The sequence below is a fragment of the Chrysochloris asiatica genome, unplaced genomic scaffold (genome assembly GCF_000296735.1).
Source record: "Chrysochloris asiatica unplaced genomic scaffold, ChrAsi1.0 scaffold00027, whole genome shotgun sequence".
NCBI lineage: Eukaryota > Metazoa > Chordata > Mammalia > Afrosoricida > Chrysochloridae > Chrysochloris > Chrysochloris asiatica.
This window is the reverse complement of record NW_006408545.1, coordinates 6,778,578-6,797,119: the sequence shown is the minus strand read 5'-3', so window position 1 is coordinate 6,797,119 and position 18,542 is coordinate 6,778,578. Positions and strand designations below refer to the sequence as shown.

Sequence of the window (18,542 nt, the reverse complement as noted above, 5' to 3'; positions counted from 1 at the left end):
TGGTTCCTTATATGGATCCCAGATAAATGATTAGCAATATTGTATTTCAAGGTCACAGATTACTTCTCTCTTCTAAGAGAGCAAACACAAATATGAAAGTCAGTTTGTATTTGGTCCAATGATTTCTAGGTGGAAAAACAAAAAAACCTTGTGAGGTTTTTATTTATACCATGTGGGGAAAATTCAAAGTTCCCCAAGGCTATATCTGTATAGTGTCTGTCCCTCTTCTGTTTTCCTGCAACGACCCTAGCAAGAATCTGTATCATCCTCAATTGGAACCATCCAACCCCACTCCATCTTTTCCCAGCCTCTTATACAAATAAGAAAGCTTTAAAAAAAAGTTTGTGGAAACATTTTGGTATCATTAATTCCATTTTTTCTAAGACTTTTTGAAGCCCCCTTATACTGCCAACTTACTCTTCTTAGAACAAAACTTTAATTCACTTGTTTTGTTGATGCTTGTTGCCTTTTAAACACTTTCATTACAAATCCTCCAGCATAATCTCAAAGGCACCTCCAGACTGGACCAGCCTCTTTATGCTCATTTCTGTCCATTGTTTCTCCTCTGACAAGTTGTGCTTCAGCCATGTTGTTCACATTGCTGTTCTTCACACAGCCTCTACATTTCTCAACTGCTCCCTTTTTTATCTAGTAAGTTTTTGGGGTTTTTTTTCCTGGAATGCCCTCCTTATTCTTGATCTCCATCCATATATTTCACAAAGCATCTCAAATGGTTCCTAACTTGCATGTATGAAGGGACTTCAAAAAAGTTCATGGAAAAATATCCATTATCTTTCTATTACATTGTTCTACAAACTTTTTGAAACTTCCTTGTACATAGATGATCTTAAGTGTTTTTCACCTTGCCTCCTTGGCAAGCTATCTCCTGTCTCAAAACAGGAATCATTCTGACCTTCTAGGTGTGAGCATTACTATTAGTCCGGCCCAATCAAAGCTAGTTCTGAGACCAAGGCTCTGACCTTACTCTCGAAACTCAATCCCCTTCCATCCTTATTCAGGTCCACTAGACAGCTGTCTTATAGCCTTTGCTGAGTCTTTGCTGAGTATCTAGACTAGTTCACTGGCTCCTGGGTGAATGGGTTCTTTCTTTGCTCTTTGAAAAGCTTACTCTACCCATGAAAACATTCTCTTCACCTAGAATCCTATCCCTGAACTTCATTCTAGTTGTTAGCATACTGGTCCCTATTGACAGATTTTCATAACACTTTCAGCTTGCCTCCCTCACTATCATCTTCTGAACCCTTGGGACAATGCTCTGTTCACTTCTTGGGACATCTAGATTTTACATGCCGTACTTGTAGATATAGTAAATTTTTTGTCTAGGCTTATTCCTGGTTAACACTTTCTACAATTCAGTGGGGAGGCATAATTCCTTCTGTCTCCTGCCTTGGTATGTCCCAAGCAGAACACCTATTTCAGAAACCTTCCCAGGTCTCCTCAGCTAGAAATAATCTCTCCTTCTTCTTACTTCAATCGTATGTTCTCTACTCAATTCTGCCAGGTCCCATGTTGTACCTTAAACTGGTTATTTGTATATGATGTATTCTCCTATCATGTGGGAAGTTCTTGGAAACCTTCAGTGCAATGTAGTCCCTACTGTAACCCCCTAGCACAGATTTGTGAATTGAATAATATCTGGAAATCAGCCTATTTCCTATTGTATATTTGTATTATTTTGATAGCTTTAATACTTTTTTTCTATCTTAATATAGCCTTAAAATGACAAGCTAAAGGAGTTCTGGTAGCGTAATGGTTAGGAATCAGGCTGCTAACCTCAAGGTCAGCAGTTAGAAACCACCAGTCATTCCGCAAGAGAAAGATGAGGCTTTCTGCTCCCGTAAAGATTTACAGCCTCAGAAACCCTGTGCAGGGTCACTATGAGTCGGAACCAACTCCACCGTACTTAACAATAACATACAAACCCACAGGTGTCCTGGTGTGGTGCTGTGGGTTAATGCACTAGATTGCAAAGTCTTTTAAACTGCAAGTTCAAGCTCACCAGCTGCTCCTCGGAAACCCTGTGCAGGGTCACTATGAGTGGGAACTGACTCGATGGTACTTAACAACAACAACAACAAAAGGTACTTAGAAAGCTTCTGATTCAATATCCCTTTTTATGAATGAAGAAATGGAAGGTCTAAAAATGGAGAGGATTGCATGCAATTCTTAAGTACAAAAGCCTGAGAGCAGGAATAGGTGAGCCAGGAGTACACGTTCAACAAGAAAGGCAGGAAAAAGAAAAGGAAAGGACAAAAAATAGGAATGCAAGATAATAAAAGACAACATGTGGAGGCGCTATAAACTCAATATTTTCTGCAGAGTTTTTTTGTAAATCTAAAACGGATCTCAAAGAACAGTCTATAGGGAAGGAAGGACAGAGAAAGAAAGAGAGAAGGAAGAGAGAAGGAAGAGAGGAAGGAAAGAAAGGAGCACAAAGAGTGACCAACAAAAAGGGTTGGCAGAAACTCATGAATGCCAGAAAACTCTACATCATCCTCTTCCCCTATCTCTCTTCCTAGAGATTCCAAACCACCGTAGGAAAGAAACATGTGAACTGCAACAGAGCAGTGTGGGCAGAGGGTCCTGTGAGATGTATAACAACTTGACTAAGGAGTTGAGCTTACGGCAAGAGAATCTAGAAGTGGCTATATTTTTTTCAAATCACTGTGCTATGTTGAGCTCCCTTTCCTCTGTAGGTATCAAACTTCAACCTTTAGGACCTATTGGCCAGTTTCCATACTATTTCTGTCATTTGTTATTAGAACAATCCCATTTTTCTTTGATAAAACTCAGTCTTATTTATTTTTGAAACAGGAATCTCTAAACTCTTTCCTTCACTCAACGACAGCAGTGATCCTGGCTGCTTGGAGCAGTGGTGTGGCAAGCTCTGCCCTTGAAACACTTTCCACACTAACCTCTTTTCTCTTGAATTTCCTCACTCACCTCCTTTCAGACTCAGAAACTCATGGGTTATTGTTGTGGAGTAAATATAGATATAACATACTATCCATACTAAGTCACATTAGAGTGTAAAAGGAATCACAAGCATAGACTAAGACTATCACAGGCAAACTACAGATGTGTGCTTGTTCCAATCATAAGTCCTACTCTGCCATAACCACTGGTATCTATGACAGTACTCATGTTGGTGGCAGACATTGGTACCAGTTTCTCCATCTCTAAATTCAGTTACACTCCTGGGCTTCTGTTTTGCCCAAGTTTGAGATGCCTATTAAAATCCAACTCAATATATCTCTGGTAGCGTAGTGGTTACGAATTGGGCTGTGAACCTCAAGGTCAGCAGTTCGAAACTACCAGCTGCTCCGTGGGAGAAAGATGAGGCTTTCTGCTCCCGTAAAGATTTACAGCCTCAGAAACTCTGTTCAGGGTCACTATGGGTTGGAACGGACTTGACGGCACTTAACAACAACAAACAACAATATGAGGGGCTTCAAAATGTTCATAAGAAAATTCTATTATCTTTTCATTCCATTCAGTGAAAAGATCAGGGCTAGAAGTAACAGCTTGTGTCAGATAGTTTGCAAATTAAGTACAGAGAAATCTATTACTTTTTCAAATGCATATGATCCCTGTTATCCAAAAGGACATAATTCTGGCAACTAAGGATTGATTTTCCCATTAAACACTCGGGTCATTTTCAAAAACCAGAAAATGCCAGAAAGATAAGCCAAGGGTTCTAGTTCTCTTAATTTAAATATAAAGAAATATAAAATCTTAAAAACTAATTTTTAAGATTTTACCACTAGCCATATTGCATTAGGCAAATCTGCTGCACAAGACCTTTTTAAAGTGTTGAAGAGCAAAGATGTCAGCTTGAGGACTAAGGTGAGCCTGACCCAAGCCATGGTATTTTCAATAACTTCATATGCATGCGAAAGCCGGACAGTGAATAAGGAAGACCATAGAAGAATTGACGCGTTTGAATTATGGTGTTCAAGGAGAATATTGAAAGTGCCATGGGCTGCCAAAAGAACAAACACATCTGTGTTGGAAGAAGTGCAGCCAGAGTGTTCCTTGGAGGCCAGGATGGCCAAACTTCGTCTCTCATACTTCAGACATATTGTCAGAAGTGAGCAGTCATTGGAGGAGGATATCATTTTTGGTAAGATGGAGGGTCAGAAAAAGAAGAAGACCCCTAGAAAGGTGGATTGGCAAAGTGGCAGCATCAATGGGCTCAAGTGTGTCAACAATTGTGAGGTTGGCCCAGGACCAGGCAGTGTTTTGTTCGGTTGTACATAGGGTCACTATGAGTCGGTACTGACTCCATGGCACCTAACAACAACAATAACCACCAGTCCAAACTGCAACCTATTTAATTTAATTTTTTAACTCTGGGTTTTTGAATGGCAAAGGGAAAAATTAGTAAGAAATCACAGGGCAGTTGCATTACAAAACCAATGCAATGGAGCACTTTTCCTACCATTGTCATCCGTGCTTTACGCAAATATGTGAGAAGGTCTCCTCCTTCCATCAGTTCCAGGATAATGTACTGGGGTTCATTCAGCAGACACACTCCAAGCTGTTTCAGAATGTTTGGATGATCAAACTTGCTAAACAGTGGAAAGAGACAGCAGAGTCACATAACAATGATAGAAGGAAGTCCTACCAGGGTCTTTATGAAATGGAGCAATTCTTCACTCACAGCTGACTTCAAAACCCCTGACTTCTTTTTCCCTAATGAGTGAAAGTCTCATTTTCTAACATTGTAACTGGTCTCAGTTTCCAAACACAAACTGGTGTGCTTGTCTTAAGGAGGGAATATGGCAACCCCTAGTGGCCAATGCATACGAATAAAATAGACTGATTTTTGGAAGACATAGGATTCATATTTTAAATTGCATGTTTTGGAAAAGAAAGTAATTTTTACTAACATCCTCCTTCAAAAGATTTTTTTTTTTTTAAATACACTTTGGTCCTCACAAATATTAAAAAACAATCTCTTTTAAAGAAGCAATGAACACATAGATTTGGCTAGTCTGTTTTCTCAAGACATCAAAGCAATTAAGCCCTAATCTAATGTTTAGAATCCACAGCTGGAGAACCCCATCAGCTCTGGGTCTTCTCTTAAGGTGCCCTGGAAGAGTTTTCATAGCCATAAACTGGCTGAAACCTTGCTGATCCTAGATATTTTCATTACCATCATTGTACTTTTTTTTCCTTTAAAGTTTTATTGTTAAATGAGTGATGGTTTACATGGAAGAACATTGGTTTTACACTCATCATTTCATTGCAATAATTACAATCCCCTCCATGCATCATCATTCAACAGTATTTGCTACTATTCCATGTTTTTTTGGGAGAGATGGGGGAGGAATGTACACAAAAACACGCCAGAATATATAATCATTTAAACAGCCCAACAGCACATTCTGCAAGCCTGCCTCCTGGCTGCCTGCACACAGACTTTCTCTTTCTATGAGTCTACAGTCCCCCAATGCTCTATCTCTCCATGTCCTCATCTCTGCCTCCATCTCTGGTGTGGCTGCTTCTCTGGATAGGATCCCACATTCTGCTCATGATCATCTCTCTTGGTGGTCCTAGGGTCCTCTGTTCCTGGAATGTAAGATTACCTACTCCCCCCTTTATGTTACAAAACCTCTACCTTTATAGCTGTGACAATCACAATTAGTAATGGCATCATTGTACTTTAAAACAAAACCTCTTGCTGGGCCTAAAGGCTCCGGAACATAGTCTCAGGGGACACCGTGATCAATTGGTATAACATAGCCCACAGAGACAATGTTTTACATCCTAGTTTGGTGAGTAGCACCTGGAATCTTAAAAACTAATGAACATCATCTAAGGTACAGCTATTGGTCTTTCCATATGCAGAAGAAAGAAGAGTGATAAGAATTGAAGTTGCCTGGAATCAATTAGTTCAATGGACTAATGGAATATGTGAACATCATGGTGCCTGACTATCACTAACAATTCTCTGAAAGAGATCACATTAGAAGATCACAAAGTGGGAGAAAATGTGGAACAAAACTCATAGTTATTAGGGAAAAAAAATCAGTTTACTGGTCAGAAAGAGCCTGGAGGAACCTGAGACTATGTCCCTTGACCAAACTTCAGGCCTGGAAAAGAACTCACCCCATGGCCCAATTTTCATTCAAGCAACAGATGGGAAGGAACAACAACATTTGTAAGGTATGCCAACCATGGAATGGTCAATCATTCAAAATAAAAAAGGCAACATTTACCTAAGGACAAAATTGAGACGGGATGGAAAGGTGGGTGCAATGGAAATAGGAACCACAGGGAGGAAGCGAGATAACTGCTATTACATGGAGGGGAAATATTTGTTGCTACTGACACATTTCTATAGAAGTTGTTAAATTTAGACTTATTGGTGTTTTTTTACATGAACTGTTAAATCAAGTCATTTTGAATGTGAAAAACTTCCTACCTATACCAAAGGGAAATTATTTCAGGAATTATGTAATACCTCATTAGATGTGCCTCCTTTAGGAATTCAATCTTCTCCTGGTCAGTTGAACCTTTCTTTAGAGTCTGTGCAACATAAAACAAGCCAACAATCAGTGTAGCAGACATTTCTATGAGCTAATGGGCACAATCTATGTTGTTTTGTAGCATTCACCCTGAAAGCTATTGTTGTTGTTAAGTGATGTGGAGTCACTTCCGACTCATAAATGACCCTAAATAGGGTTTCCAAGGAGTGGGGGGTGGGTTTAAACCTACAACTTTGTGGTTAGCACTCCAGTGCTTATCCCACACCAGGATTCCACCCTGAAGTCTAGGGGTAGATAATGCATGTTCTATGCTCGGTCAACTTATTCAAATACCATCTCCTGTTATTACTATAAAGGATTTCTGGTAGTGTAGTGGTTACAAGCCAGGTAGCTAACATCAATATCAGCAGTTTGCAACTACCTGCTATTTTCTGCAGGAGAAAGATAAGGCTTTCTGCCCCCTTAAAGATTTACAGCCTTGGAAATCCTATGCAGGGTAGCTATGAGACAGAACCAACTCCACAACACATAACCACCACCAATAGTTATATAAAAGGAGCTCTGGTAGCATAGTGGTTACGAATCGGGCTGCGAATCTTAAGATCAGTGGTTCGAAACTACCAGCCGCTCTGCAGGAGAAAGATGAGGCTTTCTACTCCCGTAAAGATTTACACCCTCGGAAACCCTGTACAGGGTCGCTATGGGTTGGAACCAACTCGACGGCACTTAACAACAACAACAATAGTTATATAAAGTCTTACCAAATGGTAGAAATTTTAAAAAGAAATCAAGTTTTATTTATGACCAAACTCTTAATTTTCAAAGTTTTCTAATTAATATCTGTTTTCTCCTGTTTCCTTAATTTAAAAAAAAAAAAATCTTAATTTATTTCTTAGAGGTAAATTACTAAGTCCCAGTTAACTGATCTAAACTAATAATAAAAATCCTGTTCTAGAATTTCCCAATCTTTCTTGGAATAGGAAGGGAACAGAGGCTTGTGGGAAACGCTTGCTTTAATAAACAGATACATGTAGCATGATTCTTCCCCCGATTGATTGTAGTATGTGATGCCAGATGCTTTAGCAGACATTTTGGAAACAAAAGACAATCATGTGCAAAAAAAATAAAGAGAATTTCAGTTACTGGTCCTGACCTCACACACTACTGAACCCAGACAAGTAGCCATATTGTTTTGTAACAAAAATAAAACTGGTTTAAGCCAGTTGAGATTGGAATAACAAAAGAATTCTTGACTTATACTTGAGATTACCCAATTTTCCAATTTTTATGATATTATTTTAAATGATAAACCATTTAAATAGTATCATTCGCAAGTAGAAAGAATTTTACCTATATTTCTAGCTGAATAGCCCACCCTCAAAAGCAATAGATTCCTAACAAACAATGAGCAGAATATTGCTTAATGACATAAAAGCTTCATCATCACTCTAATCAAAAGAAAGTTTTACAAAAATATGAAAGCATATCCCATGCTTCCTAAAAACTGCATTATCTATATTATATTAAATAATCATGTAGGACAAGGATCAGCAAACTTTGGTCTGTGGGTCCAATCCAGTCTGTCACCTGTTTTTACATAACTTGTGAACTGAGAATTGTTTTTAGTTTTTTAAGTGGCTGAAAAAAATAAAAAGAATAAAATAATCATTTTATGATTAATGGTCTGTGGGTCCAATCCAGTCTGTCACCTGTTTTTACATAACTTGTGAACTGAGAATTGTTTTTAGTTTTTTAAGTGGCTGAAAAAAATAAAAAGAATAATAATCATTCATAAAATATGAAAGCTATATTAAATGTGACAGTCAGAGATCATATTGTCAGCAATCCTAAAAGACTTTTTAATCTGTCCTTTTAAGAAAAAAAAATTGCTGATCCCTGGTGTACTAGCATGAGAATGTGTTTTTAAATCCCCATTTTTAAATAGTATGTTTGATGGGAAAAACTGCCAGGTCTTAGGTAAACTCTTTTTCTATGAATTAAAGAACGTATGTATGAAATAGAAAAAAATTCGTGATTTCTATAGTCATGGGAAGCTTCTATCATCTACCAGTTCTCTTTTCAGGTACAATCATTCATCTCTTATTACAGTTGTATCCATGTACATCCAGCTGTTTACATGCTGACATGACATTTCAAGAAGCTAAAACATCCACCTTACCTTCACTGCCACTTTGGTTTCTCCACTTCCAACTCCTAAGATATCTACTGCTGTCCCTTCATACACTTCTCCAAAGGCCCCACTTCCCAACAGGAGACGCAGAGTCAGCTTTTCCCGAGAAAAGGCAGGAAGATTTTCAATCTCATCTTTGGTAGGAAGAGTACTGTAAAATAACAATAGTTTTTGTTCTGCCAAAATATGTATGACTTACAAGTTTGTACTGGTGCTTGAGAGAGAGAGTATAAGAAAAAAAGAATCTCACAGCTTTGTAAAGCTTTCTGTGTGTTATCGACCCACTGACATCAAGTTGATTATGACTTGTAATGACGGAATAGAACTGCTTCTTAGGGTTTCAAAGCTGTAAATCCTTACAGGAGCAGATAGCCTCAGCTTTCTCTTGTCTACGTGCTGTTTGGTGGTTGGTTATGTGCCATGGAGTCAGTTCTGACTCATAGCAACCCTGTATAGGGTTTCCGAGGCTGTAAATCTTTATGGGAGCAGAAAGCCTCATCTTTCTCTTGTGGAACAGCTAGTAGTTTCAAACTGCTGACCTTGGGGTTAGCAGCCCAACTCGTAACCACTATGCTACTAGAGCTCCTTCTTCTGTTGTTATTGTTGTTAAGTACCGTCAAGTCAGTTCCAACCCATAGTGACCCTATAGGGTTTCGTAGGAACAGCTGGTGAGCTTGAACACTGGACCTTGTGGTTCAAACCGACTTTGTAGTACAGCTCATTAACCCACAATGCCACACAAGGATTGCAAGCTCATTCTGTAGTGGTATATAATTGGCATCCATAGTTCCTTTCCTACTCCAGCACCCTTTACCCAGACAGAACATGTCACTTCACTTCATTCTGATAGGAGCAGTATGTATGTGTTGTTGTTGTTGTTGTTAAGTGCCTTTGAGTCAATTCCGACCCATAGCGACCCTGTATAGGGTTTCCAAGGAGCAGCTGGTGAGCTTGAACCACCAACCTTGCAGCTCAAACGACTTTGCAGTCTGACACATTAGCCCACAGCGTCACACCAGGACTCCATGTGTAGTGCCTCATTTTTATCCCAAATGTCACTTCACTTGGACAAGCCCCACCACTATCTACTTGGTTGAGTTTAATGTTTATTTCTCTGCTTCCTTTAGTTTTGGGCTATATGATAATGTACTGGAAAACACAGCTTCTTTTTCTTAATTTCCCTTAGGATAGGGAAACCACACAATTTTCACTCATACCAGGTCACATATGAGAGTGGAAGGGGTCTCATTAATAATAATGCCAAAGGAATGAGCATAGCCTAGTAATGGTCTTAGCAGGGGAGGCTCAGGCATTCTTGGTACAGTTGGCCCCTATTGCTTCGGTGCTGCACATATGGGTGGCCCAGGTTACATACTGTATCGCATAGCAGGCGTTAGCCAGGCCTACTCCAGCCGCCACACCGCGCAGTTCAGCCAATTCTTTGTCTTCGTTTATAAGAACTGGCAGCCCTTCCTTGTGAGATTTTTGACTCTTCACTCTTCTATGCCAGACTATAAAGAAAACAAATAAGCAAACATAATTCAAAAAATAAAATGTTGCCTGCTTTTTCTTTTAGAATATATAAAAAATATCAAATGTTTGTATATAAGAACACTATTGGTCGAATAACAGAACTTGAGTAAAAAGCATGTCCGTAATTGAAAAATTAATAAAATCTATGTACAAAGTCATGTATAAATAACTTGATATCACAACATTTTTCATCTTTTCACAAGTAGAATTCAAAGTGGATTAACTGCTATTATAAACTAGTTAAAGTACCATCACATTAATTCACTTCTCAAAATCATGCATAAACAAGATTCAAAATAAACCAAAACAAATTTGCATAATAATTATTAGTGAATCAAATTCACTTCTGAGTCCAGACACGTCCTGGTCATACTCACCAGTAGACTTGAGGAAATACTTTCAGTATAAAGGAAAAAAATGTAAAAATATACAGGTAAAGTGTATGTAGCCGTTATTGTTTATATTCATCTATACATTCCCAAATATGAAGGGCTTCAAAATATTCTTGGAAAAATATCAAAACATAATGGAATTTTTCCATGAACTTTTTGAAACCCTCTCACACATAGAAAAATTATTGAAATTAAGTGTTGGCAGTACTCCTCCCTAGCTGTGGAATGAATCATGGATGATTTTTACTAGCTCTTTTTTTTTTTTTTTAAACAATGGGAACATTATTTTATAATCATAAAAAGTATCATTTTTAAAATATCAAAATACAACTATGACAGTAAGATCACCCATCTATACTAGAATATTGGATCAGAAGTTGGAAGTAGGGAGAATGCTGAGGTGATCATTAAAACTAGAATTTTATTTCATTTATTTCATTACAGTCTAACAGATTACAGTTTTATTCAAGTGAAATTCCATCTGAGTGGCACAAATTTTTCAAATTGGAAATGTTCCCAGACCCCTCTTCATTTGTTAATGTCCTGCTTCAACCCTGTATCCTCAATGGTGGTTCCAAGATCATTGCAATCCCTGCTGATCTCTCGTCTCAGAATTTATGAAGCTCACTGTGACGCTCCACACTTCTCCTATGTCACCGTCTTGTACACTTCAGACACTGCAGCCTTTTATTATTATTCAACACATATCTCACTCTGTATCCACTCACCAAAGTCTATCTCACATCCATCCTTAAATGGCAAACAGCTGGATTTTACTGCTTTATATTTCCATCTTACTCTCAGCATAAGGCTAGTGATGTATTAGATATGACTGTAGATGCTTATTTTTAAACTCTTTTTTCAATTTATATTTATAAATATGAATGCTGAAAGACCTCAGCACAATGCAAATTTTTTAATGATGGCTACTTTTTATTATTTTAACAACACAATCTTCTCTCATGCACTCACACATTTGTAGTAAAACCACATGCACTGCTATTAAAAGCAAAGGACCAAATTAGCTTAGCTATGTTCAAATATCCATGAGTTCCAAACAGAATAAAGACCTTTGAAGTCCTGGGAAATTCAGATATCCATAGGATGTCTTGGAAGCACAATAAGTTGTCTGAAATTATCTCATGTTCATCCAATACGGTTATGGGTTCAAACAATGGAGATGAACAAGAAAGCAAACAAAGGTCAGATGAAGGATTCTTCGTGTAATATTCTTTCCCAGTAAGAAAGCAGACAAGCAGGCAAGCCTATATGCCAACTGCCAAATATACTGCAGTCATATGGGTAATTCTGGAGGGACTGGCTTAGTAGCACAAACATCAGCTGTGCGATACTTAGACTCCCTGGAACCACAGGTTAAAATCCTGGCAGGGTCAGCTGAAATTTTTAGCTTTCCAAGTTAGCTGAAGGAGTACCACACATTATCTGGGTGGAATCTTTGGAAAGAAATAGCAAATCAAGTTTCAACATGCTCTCTAAGAGCTTATGTAGCTTGAGGGAAGAATAAATTAGATTTAGCACACTTGTAAAATATTGGGCTTTCTTTATTCTGAGACAGTTCAGTTTTATTCTCAGAACTTTCCCTTATTCATGAACAAAATAAACCGCAGCTTCCTAAACATGTGCTTAAGCCTTCGTTTCTGACTGGTGTCATGCCTTTCATGGTACACTTCAGAGTGTCAGGGATTCTTAACACTAGCAATAGATAGTGTTGTTGTTGGATACTGTTGTGTCAATTCCAGCTCATAGAGAACCCACGTGGCAGAGTAAAATTGCCCAGTAGGGTTATCTTGGTTGTAATCTTTATGAATCTTGGGATTTCTGGTATCGGGCTGTGGGTTAATGTGCTGGACTTCGAAGTCAGTTTGGACTGCAAAGTTGGCAGTTCAAGCTCACCAGCAGCTCTTCGGAAATCCTATACAAGGTTGCTATGAGTCGGAACCTACTCAACGGCACTTCACAACAGCAATAATCTTTATGAAAGCAGATTACCAGGTCTTTCTCCCAGGGAGCCTTTGTTATTGTTGTGAAGTGCCATCGAGTTGGTTCCAACGCATAGTGACCCTGTATAGGGTTTCTAAGGAGCAGCTGGTGAGCTTGAACTGCCAACCTTGCAGTTCAAACAGCTTTGCAGTCTGGCGCATTAGCCCACAGCACCACACCAGGACTCCTTTGTTGTTGTTGTTATGTGCCTTGGAAGTCAGTTCCAACTCATAGCGACCCTGTACAGGGTTTCTGAGGCTGTAAATCTTTACTGGAGTAGAAAGCCTCATCTTTCTCCCATGGAACAGCTGGTAGTTTTGAACTGCTGATCTTGTGGTTTGCAGCCCGATTTGTAACCACTATGCTACCAGAGCTCCTCTTGAGGAAGCCTTTAGGTGGGTTCAAATCACCAACCTCTCAGCAAGAACCTTGTGGTTCAGTGTTCACCTATAACATCACAACAGGGCTGCAACAATATATAGGGGGATCTTTTATTTCATCATGCAAACCAGGGTATTTTTGGGGGTTGAAAGAAACAGCTATTAATATATATGGCAAAATAACAGCCATAAACCAGGATGTGAGGTCACACTGTAGGTCTAATATTTGATGTTCCCTTTTTGGGTTGTATTTTCTCATCATTAAAGTAAATCTTAAAATAAATAAGTAAATAACCTTTAAGACTGCCACATTGGTGTAAAATGAACAGTGGGTAGAGGTAGCTTTCTATCTACCTAACTCAAGTCTTCTGCTTTCTTGGTCATCTATGAAAGGGCACAAGATTTGAAATAAGCAGATCAGACTTCTAAAAGCAAGAATTGATCCTAACAGCCAGAAATGGAATTTCCACAAAAGAGATCCGTTCATTCCAAACCCAGGCAGTCTGAGACCAAAACTATCCTTACCAAGAATTTTCACTGACTTTCCATTAATCCTTCACATTTTTTTGTTGTTGTTGTTGTTGTTGTTCCCAAGGTTATTTTTCTTTTATTTTTTTCCCAAACTATAAACCACAAAACATTTGTTTTGTAGTCAATCAGAAATAAATAGTTTTTAAATAAAACTAAAAATTGGTAGCCCTATAAATAGTTTTATCTAAAGCATATTGGTGTTGTTACTGCTAAATGCCATTGAATCAGTTCTGACTCATAGCGATTTGTAGCATTTCCAAGGAGCAGCTGGTGAGCTTGAACCTTGCAGTTCAAACCGACCTTATAGTCTAGTGCATTAACTCCAGAGTCATGCAGATATCACTTGCATTTATCTAAAGTACACAATAAAAGATAAATATAGATATATTTTCAAGTGCTGGAAAAAATCATAAAAGTTAGTCATTGAAAATATATAGCCTGAAGTGACATTGTGAATTTTATTAATATTACTTAATCAAATCATGTTTCATGTGGTAGGTTAGTTAAACCAAGAGATAAAGCAATCAATATGATCATATAAACAATTCATTACTTTTTCTAAAAATTATACTTACCAAAGGACAATGGGATTGTAACAATCAGAAATATTCCAACAATAATAGCAAGTATAAAGCTTGTTTCGGGTACCCAAACACCATCTAATGAAATAAATTAGAAAAAGTTGATTCTCAGAATAAAGATAAGTAGTCCGTTTTACCCAATATACGCATCCATGGTATGGTAGAGCTAACTTTTACTATATTTTTACAAATCAGTTGCTAAATTGTTGGTCGAATGAAATCAACCATGGTGAGAGTACTTACACAGTGGGAAATTGAAATCAGGTCCTCCCCTCCCCAAGAGATTGCTGTTGTTGTTGTTGTTCCAGATCCAATACACCATTGGAATAAACACATACAATTTTTGATATTAAAGTGATTGAGGACACATGTATAATCTTTCTAATGAATTTAGAATAAAGATGTCTCAGCTATCATATATTATACAATTGAGATTGTTCTTTATTCCAGAACATCTTCCTGCACATTTAATTCCATGTTCATTAAACTGGAGGGTAGAGACATGAAACTACAGTATCTTGTTTCAAACAGTTTCAGTCAAATAGAGGAGACCAATATAAAGACCAGGGCTTCGTAAACTATAGTCCTATGGGCCAAATCTGATTTTGTTCTACCCATGAGCTAAGAATGGTTTTCACATTTTGAAAGTGTTATAAAGAAGAAGAAAAAGATGAAGCAATAATTACAAAGACTGTATGTCACTCACAAAGCCTGAAATACTTACTAACTCATTCTTTTAAGTAAAGTTTGAGAATGATATATTTTCTGTAGGATCATCGACTGTGTATATATAAAATGCAATAAATCATTTTGCCTTAAGAGCATCATTTAAGCATCATGTTAAGGTTATTTAAACTAGACTTTTAAGGAGGAGAATGTCAGTTGTCAGAAAGTGAAGGAAAGGAAATTCCAATCCTGGTAGTTGATGGGGCTGTATTCTAGGCTAAGAGCAATACAAGGCCCAAAACCTAATGTCAAAAGCGTTTTGCCAGCTTTAAATGGTTTCAGCATACAGATAAATATTAGAAAAGATGGACCATAAGTGGAAGCAAATCATTGCTGCTGTTGTTGTTATGTGCTCCGACTCATGTATAGGGTTTTTCCAAGGAGCAGCTGGTGACTTTGAACCACCGAACTTGATGTTATTAGCATAGTGCTTATCTTATAGCACCACTGAAGGCAAATTGTGGTGGTGGTGGTGGCTGTGTGTCGTGGAGTCGGTTCTGACTCACAGCAACCCTGTACAGGGTTTCCGAGGCTCTAAATCTTTACGGAAGCAGAAAGACTCATCTTTCTCCCATGGAAGAGCTGGTAGTTTCAAATTGCTGACCTTGCAGTTCACAGGCGGATTCATAACCACTACACTTTGTAGAAGGCCTTAAATGTCACACAGAAGTTTGTACTTGATTCTGAAGGCAATGAATGGGGATACAGCAGAGTGGGGGTTAAGTGATCTAGTTATACTTCAGTTAGATGAACTGGCAGTAGTGTTAACTAGAGTCAAAGTGCAGGCATGAAATACTAGCCTAAGACAGGAAAGTCAGAGTAGAAATTGGGAGACAGGAGCTCATCAGAGAAAGATTGAATGGTGATATCAAAAGAACATGATGGCTGATAGAGGGAAAAACCAAATACGGATGGCACTGAAATGTCTAGCCTACGTGATTAGAAAGATGCTGTATCATAAACTAAAACAAGATACACAATGAAAGATGCTACCTGTTGTGCTTCACATGTCTACCTGCTCAGTTCACTTTAATCTAGAAGACTGATGGAACCTGCTGGGCATCAAAGCAAACCTTCAGTGACAGATGAGTTGTGACGGCACATGAGGTGCATTGGCCAGAGTCAAACCCACGTCTCCCACCTGAGAGGTGAACACTCTACCATTGACCCACCACTGCTTAGATTTGGGGAAACAGATGAAGTATAATTTTATAATTATTAAGTCTAAATAAAGTAAGGTCAGGTAATGGACAGCCCTGGGAGTCTGTTTGGAAACATGGACTTTATGTGGAAGGAATTTTGCAGTAGTTGATTGTTATTGAGCCAAAAACTGACATAATATGATGTTTTAGGAAGACTGTATCATATGAATTGAATAACATTGCTGATGTTAAGAATGCACCTATGTTTTGTCACAGAGTCTTTGCATGATAAATTTGTATATAGACTGACTTAATAACATACCTCCAACTAATATAATATTCTCACTGATCCCACTATATTCACCAAATCCCAGATTATTTGCAGCTACTACTCTGAACTGAAATGTTCCTTTTAGGTTTTTGGATTTCCATGTGCAAATGCTACTGCAGGATCCATTAAATGCGATCTTCCACATTGAATTTTGGTTTTGTGAATCATTTGAAGTGCTCTTTCTGCAAAGGAAACAGTAAAACAATTCGTATAAAAAACACATGGGGTAATGTGTTTATTATTTTTAGATGCTCAAATATCATATTAATGGCAGAATTACAGAGATTCTAGTGCCACGCATTAGACCCTTGATGTCATTCCACTCATATGATTTGGCTATAGACCACAATACCCCACAATGCATAAGACCAGCAATGCATAGGACCAACCAACGCATATCACCAGGAAGAATATGAATTATCAGTGGCCAAAAGAAAGCAAAAGATCATTTTTTAACTCTTGAAATGTGTGAATTTTCATTAAAGTTCCAAATTGAGAAGATATTGATATGCAATTTTTTTTATAAATGTTTTATTGTGAATTGTGTGATAGTTTACATGAGAACATTAGTTTTACACTCATACATCGATTCATTGCCATAGTTACCATCCTGTCCATGCATCATCACCCAACCAAAGGGTATCCCCTGCAAGCCTGCCCCACCCCCTGACAGTCCTCAGCACACAGATCCTTTCCCTCTCTGTATCTCAAGTCCCCAACCACTTCATCTCTCCACGTCATCTTCTCTGCCTCCATCTCAGGTCTCACTGCTTCTCTGGGTAGGGTCTCGCTCTCCGCTCTTCTCCATTGATGATCCCAGGGCCCTCCACTCGTAGACTGAAGACTTAATCACTCCCCTCCTTGCTATAAAATGTCCACCTTTACATTGGTATACAATTTTTAACTGAGAAGCTTTCATTTTTCTGGGATCTCAGTCACTTTTAACACATCTGTTTAAACTACACAATGCAAATTTGGTAGGGAAGATGTAATATTTCATCTACGAAAACCATCTTTGTGTCTCATACTACAGGGTTCATTGTTTCCTTTTTTATTGGTCTACATGTTGCGTTTGTGGTACGGTGGTGGCTTGTGAATTACTGTGATACTGAAAGCTATGCCACTGGCATTTTAAATACCAGCAGGGTCACCCATGGTGGACAGGTTTCAGATGAGCTTCCAGATGAAGACAGACTAAGAAGAAGGAGTGATGAACTACTTCTGAATATTTAGCCACTGAAAACCTTATGAATAGCAGAGAAACACTCTCAGATATAGTGCCTGAAAATGAGCCCCTCAGGTTGGAAGGCACTCAAAATGTGACTGGGGAAGAGCTGCCTCCTCAAAGTAGAGTTGATCATGATGTCATGAATGGAGTAAAGCCCATGGGAGAAAAGCCCGCGGGACCTTCATTTGCTGATGGGGCACAGCTGAAAATGAAGAGAAACAGCTATAAACATCCTTTGAAAATCAGAACATGGAATGTACGAAGTATGAATCTGGGAAAATTAGAAGTTGTCAAAAATGAAATGGAATGCATAAACATCGGTATCTTAGGCATTAGTGAGTTGAAATGGACTGGTATTGGCCATTTTGAATCTGACAACCACATGGTTTACTATGTAGGGAATGACAAATTGAAGAGGAAAGGTGTTGCATTCATTTTCAAAAAGAACATACCCAGATCAGTCATGAGGTACAATGCTGTCTGTGATAGGATAATATCCATGCACCTACAGGGAACCCAGTTAATACCACTATTATTCAAATTTATGCATCAACCTCTAAAGCCAGTGAGGATGAAATAGAAGAATTCTACCAACATCTTTGATCTGAAATCGATCAAACATGCAATCAAGATGTATTGATCATTACTGGTGATCAGAATACAAAGGTTGGCAGCAAAAAGAAATGATCAATAGTTGGAAAACACGGCCTTGGTGATAAAAATGCTGCTAGAGAATGTATGATAGATTTCTGCAAAACCAACTATTTGTTCATTTCAAATACCTTCTTTAGACAGCATAAGAGACAACTATACACATGGACCTTACCAGATGAAACACATAGCAATCAAATTGACTACATCTGCAGAAAGAGATGATGGAAAAGCTCCATATCATCAGTCAAAACAAGGCCAGGGACAGACTGTGAAACACACCATCAATTACTCATTTGAAAATTCAAACTGAAGCTGAAGAAAATGAAAACAAGTCCAC

General features: G+C 38.3%; 1 protein-coding gene across 1 annotated transcript in view; it reads right to left on the bottom strand.

Moving 5' to 3' along the window:
- The window catches only part of ROS1 (c-ros oncogene 1 , receptor tyrosine kinase), a 182,461-nt gene that overhangs the window by 51,790 nt on the left and 112,129 nt on the right, over positions 1-18,542 (bottom strand). The window contains exons 34-39 of the mRNA XM_006839976.1: positions 16,315-16,505; positions 14,119-14,202; positions 10,082-10,217; positions 8,695-8,857; positions 6,491-6,555; positions 4,463-4,592 (exon numbers count right to left, since the gene is read on the bottom strand). Coding sequence (XP_006840039.1) covers positions 4,463-4,592; positions 6,491-6,555; positions 8,695-8,857; positions 10,082-10,217; positions 14,119-14,202; positions 16,315-16,505 — 769 coding nt within the window. The remainder of the gene's footprint in view (positions 1-4,462; positions 4,593-6,490; positions 6,556-8,694; positions 8,858-10,081; positions 10,218-14,118; positions 14,203-16,314; positions 16,506-18,542) is intronic.